The sequence below is a fragment of the Mandrillus leucophaeus genome, unplaced genomic scaffold (genome assembly GCF_000951045.1).
Source record: "Mandrillus leucophaeus isolate KB7577 unplaced genomic scaffold, Mleu.le_1.0 Scaffold48, whole genome shotgun sequence".
Classification (NCBI taxonomy): Eukaryota; Metazoa; Chordata; class Mammalia; order Primates; family Cercopithecidae; genus Mandrillus; species Mandrillus leucophaeus.
In genome coordinates this window covers 1,292,505-1,298,009 of record NW_012105142.1, presented here as the reverse complement: position 1 = coordinate 1,298,009, position 5,505 = coordinate 1,292,505, and the positions used below count along the sequence as shown (strand labels likewise).

At 40.6% G+C, this 5,505-nt stretch overlaps 1 protein-coding gene across 1 annotated transcript in view; it reads left to right on the top strand.

Annotated features, from left to right (window-relative positions):
- The first annotated feature begins 829 nt into the window (after positions 1-829).
- Positions 830-5,505, top strand: part of DPY19L3 (dpy-19-like 3 (C. elegans)) — an 83,298-nt gene continuing 78,622 nt past the window's right edge. Inside the window, exons 1-2 of the mRNA XM_011995250.1 lie at positions 830-975; positions 3,825-3,958. Coding sequence (XP_011850640.1) covers positions 873-975; positions 3,825-3,958 — 237 coding nt within the window. The 5' untranslated portion in view covers positions 830-872. The remainder of the gene's footprint in view (positions 976-3,824; positions 3,959-5,505) is intronic.

The following is a 5,505-nucleotide window of genomic DNA, read 5'->3' as shown; positions in this document are numbered from 1 at the left end:
TATAGAACACTGGTGTTAAAATTCAGGTACCTGAGACAAAACAATATTTTAGTTCTTCAAAATCCGGTTGTCAACACATTTACTATGGAGTATCTCCCACGTGGCCACTTCTGTGGGAGGTACTGAAGACCTACTACCGCCTATGGAAGTAGAAAATAATACACAACTGTGTAATTACGTGACGCATTGCATGGTAACTGCTATGGCTCAGGGAGGGAGAAGATCAGCCAGAACTGGAATGTCCCAAGATGTTCTGGAAGAACAGCGTCTTGTGTGTGTTGCTCACCTGTATTCCTGACTCCTGGCAGGGCCTGCTGTAGAGCACATGCTTCATGAATAAATATGATTGAGTCAAATAAATATTTATGTTTTGAGTGTAGCTTTGAAGGCCAGCAACGATTTAGATGGCAAGATCAAGGGCAGGCTGGGCAGAATGGCTCATGCATGTAATCCTAGCACTTTGGGAGGCCAAGGCGGGGAGGATCGCATGAGGCCAGGAGTTCACTACCAGCCTGAGCAAGATAGGAAGACCCCATCTTTACAAAAAATAATTAGCCTGGTGTGGTAGCACATTCCTGTAGCCCAGATACTCGGGAGGCTGAGATGGGAGGATCACCTGAGCCTGGGGAAGTAGAGGCTCCAGTGAGTCATGATGATGCCACTGCACTCCAGCCTTGGTGACAGTGAGACCCTGTCTTAGGGGGAAGAAAAAAAAAAATGGGAGGGCATGCGAATCGAGGGAAAATGGCATTAGTAAAGGCATTTCAGCATGGATGAGCACGGGGTGTGTTGGGGAGAAGGTACTGACGTTGATGGCCTGTTTATTTCTGTGTAGGAGTGATTGGGAGAACAATGCATGAAAGTCTGACATCATGATGTCCATTCGGCAAAGAAGAGAAATAAGAGCCACAGAAGTTTCTGAAGACTTTCCAGCCCAGGAAGAAAATGTGAAGTTGGAAAATAAATTGCCATCTGGTAGGTGATTTAAACTAAAGCAGCGATTTGGGTTGCTTTTATTTCTGCATATTAAAATGTCACTCTCCAATAGGATAAAAATTTGTTGGGACCTGACAATTAAAACTTGTTCTCGTACCCTGATGTTCTAATTGCAATTTGATTGGATTGATTTTACAGTTATGATTTGACAAAAGATGAAAGAAGCATTCGTCAGCTGTCTGTTCATTAACTTATGGTTCTTCCAATCTCATCCATTGACTCTAGAGTAATGGTCCCCCATCCACACCCCAGAGTTTAGTCTATCTCTAATTTTTGTGGTCGTGTATACTGTTCACACCAGGCAGCCTTACCTTGGGTGAGTTTCTCATTTCATTAAAATAGTGAACGGTGGATCAACATTTTTTTAAATTCCTTATAATTTAGTCAAATACGTGAAGTTTTGTTTTGCTTTTTTTTTTTTTTTTCTTTCATTGATGGGAAAAGTAATCAGAACTTGGTCAGTTGTTTGTATAATGGTAAAGCTTGCTAAGTGATGCATCAAATAGCATTAACTTCTGTCTTCCTGAGTAGGTTTTATAACTAAAGCATGGTCAGGATTTTAAAAGTTAACATGAAAATCTTCATACCCATTAACCATTTTGGATATCTGACAGAATTTACATTATTTACAGCCATGTTAATTCTTACCAGCCAGGCTAGTAAAGCGATCTGTAATGGGAGGTCATGCCACCTGGCTCAGCCATTAGCAAGTAATCAGTGCATTTTGGATAATAGTACTTTCTGAACACCTTAAACACTGCAAAGAAAGAAAAATACACTCCCATCCTGAAACTAACACCAATGACACTGTCTTGCTGTCTAAATGTCTTATTCTGGGTATGTATACCCATAAGCATTCATACACAGTTTTGCAAAATTGGGATCTACGTGCTATTTTGTAGCTTGCTGTTTTTCTCTTACTATGTTATGAACATGTCATAAGCCAGTTAACGTATTTTTGAAATATCGATGTAAAGTATTTTTATAGCTGCCACTGTAGAAGTGAAAGGTTTTCTTACCATTTGCTAATACAGACAGAACCGTGATCAGTTTCCTTGTGGCCATATGTTTGTTTAAAACTTTATTTCCTTGGGGCATGTCTTAGTCCATTTCTGTTGCCATAAAAGAATACTTGAGGCTGGGTGATTTATAAAGAAAAGAGGTTTATTTGCCTCAGCGTTCTGCAGACGGTACAGGAAGCATGGCACCAGCATTGGCCTCTAGTGAGACCTCAGGAAGCTTCCAATCATGGTGGAATGCCTTGGGGAGCCAGTGTGTAGAGATCACATGACCAGAGTAGAAGTAATTTCTGAGGAATACAGGGTGTCAGGCTCTTTTTTAACCAACTAGCTCCCCTAGGACTAACAGAATGAGAACTCGAGAACTCAGTACTGCTAGAATCTCACCAAGCCGTTTATGAGGGATCTGGTTCCATCACCACACCACCTCCCATTAGGCCCCACCTCCAACATTGGGAATCATATTTCATCATGAGATTTGGAGGGCCAAATAGTCAAACCATAGCAGGGTACTTGCCTAGATTTGGAATTACTGGCCAAATGGGATGCTCATTTTGGTGGCTTTTACTCACTGCTGCCATCTTACATTCCAGAGAAGCACCAATTTATTCTTCTAGCAGCAATGTTTGAAGATGTCTATTTTTTATACCCTTACCAAAACAGAGTATTCGCATTTTGAAAGCTGTCAAATTGGCCAAGATTTTTAGAAGTATAACTCACAGTTTTGATTTGCATTTCTTTAACATTAATGAATTTGAACATCTTCAGTCTATTATTATTGGCCACTTTTTTCTATTGTACATTGCCTGTTCATGTCCTTTATCTTTTTCCTACTGCAGTATTCATCTTGACAGGACAATAAATTGTCCTGAAATAAAATAAATTGTCCTGAAAGTATTCATCTTATATTAAGGGTATTTAAGCTTTCTTATATGTGCTGTCCATATTTTTCCTAGTTTATATGTCCTTTAACTTGAGTTATGTTGGATTATTTATTCTGTAAGTTTTTTCCCGCCAGAGCATTCCTGCAAAACCTGTGGGTTTTAAAAAAAAGTTTTAGGTAATCGGCCAGGCGCAGTGGCTCATGCCTATAATCCCAGCACTTTGGGAGCCCGAGGCGGGTGGATCACTTGAGGTCAGGAGTTCAAGACCAGCCTGGCCAACATGGTGAAACCCTGTATCTACTAAAAATACAAAAATTAGCCAGGCATAGTGGTGTGTGCCTGTAGTCCCAGCTACTCAGGAGACTGAGGTGGGAGAATTGCTTGAACCTAGGAGGCAGAGGTTGTAGTGAACCGAGATTGCTCCACTGCATTCCATCTTGGGCAACAGAGCAAGATCCTGTCTCAAAAAAAAAAAAAAAATTTTTTTTTTTAGGTAATTAAGTTTTTAAAATAGCTTTTAAAGAATAAACCACCGGTTGTACCTAGATCATCTAAAAGATCGATTGCGTCCTAGGCACGTAACACATTTAGTCATCCGTTTAACAGACTTCATAGTTAAATTATGGTTGTTAAAGTGTGCCAGACAGAGGTCCTCAGTATTAAAGATGAATAAGATAATATATTTGTCTTCAAGAAGCTCACATTGTAGTTGGCAGAACGGACACATGAGCAGTTGGATATGGGGCAAAAGTTGTAATAGAATAAAACAGGTCTGTGGAATCAGAAAGGACCCTCTGTTGGAGACAGGAAAAGCTTTCCCAGTGACAGGCAGCTAGACTTAGCTTACTTGGTAATCTGAAGTAGAACTATTACATTCTAATTTTTTTGCTAACTTAGTTATTTATCTGTTCCATTTTTCCAAAAGGTTGTACCAGTAGAAGATTATGGAAGATTTTGTCATTGACAATTGGTGGAACCATTGCCCTTTGCATTGGACTTCTTACGTCTGTCTACCTTGCCACGTTACATGAAAATGATTTATGGTTTTCTAATATTAAGGTATGGAGTTTCTTTGACCATTGTGTGATTCACTCAGTGGGGTCTCCAGTAGTAAGCCATGTGGATGAATGACCAAGGCAACACAGTTTTACCATAAAGAATCCAATCTCTAGAAAGGTTGAACTATAGAGTGAAAAGATTTTTGTGTTTATTATTTTAAAATAACATATCAGAATCTTTTTAAAAATATTTATTTATTTATTTATTTTTGAGATGGAGTCTCACTCTGTCACCCAGGCTGGAGTGCAGTGACACAATCTTGGCTCACTGCAACCTCTGCCTCCCAGGTTCAGGTGATTCTTTTGGCTTAGCCTCCCGAGTAGCTGGGACTATAGGTGTGTGTCACCACATCCAGCTAATTTTTGTATTTTTACTAGAGACGGGGTTTCACCATGTTGGCCAGGCTGATGTCAAACTCCTGACCTTGTGATCCGCCTGCCTCTGCTTCCCAGCGTGCTGGGATTACAGGCATGAGCCACCACACCCAGCCAGAATCTTTATTTTTAATTTTTTGAGATAGGTTATTGCTTTGTCACCCAGGCTAGGATGCAGTGGTGCAAACATGGCTCACTGCAGCCTCAGCCTCCTGGGCTCAAGCGAGTATCCTGCCATTGCTTCCTATGTTGCTGGGACCACAGGCATGCACCACCTCACCAAGCTAATTTTTTGATTTTTTTGTAGAGACAGGGTCTCACTTTGTTGCCCATGCTGGTCTCAAACTCCTGGGCTCAAGTGATCCTACTGCCTCGGTATTCCAAAATATGAGAATGAGCCACAGCACCCAGCCCAGGATTTTTCTAATCAAATGAGTTTTTTCTTTTTAATTAAATTACTCTATTTATTTAGCAGTTACTCTAAATTAGTATTATTCAAGTTATAGATTGTGAAATTAGTGCAGTAGGTCATGAGTAACATTTTTCATAATGAAATCAAAAAGAAGATAATACTATCACATCTAGTAGAGTTGAGGATTGTTTTGTGAAACTTTTAATTATATATATATATGTGTGCACAAACTGGGTCACAGTATACAAGGTACTTCTCTTTTTTTTCTTGTTGGCTACAACAGGAAAAAAACAAACCAACCAACCAACAAACAAAAAACCGAAAAAGAAATAAAAAAGCCACTGCTTTAAATCATGAGCTCCACAGAGGGTCCTCAGCATGTTCATGCCTATCTAATACTCTGTGCAAGTGGTTTTGCAGGGCATAGGGCGATGGGGAACCTATGATATTTCCAGGGAAAGGAGCAGTAATTTTAATCCGATTTGCAAGAGGGTCAGCCGGGCATCACGCCTGTAATATCAGCACTTTGGGAGGTCGAGGTGGGTGGATCACTTGAAGTCAGGAGTTCAAGACCAGCCTGGCCAACATGGTGAAACCCCATCTCTACTAAAAACACAAAAATGAGCCAGGCACGATGACATACACCTGTAATCTCAGCTGCTCAGGAGGCTGAGGCACAAGAATCACTTGAACTCGGGAGGAAGAGGTTGTGGTGAGCCGAGATCACACCACTGCACTCCAGCCTGGGTAACAGAGTGAGA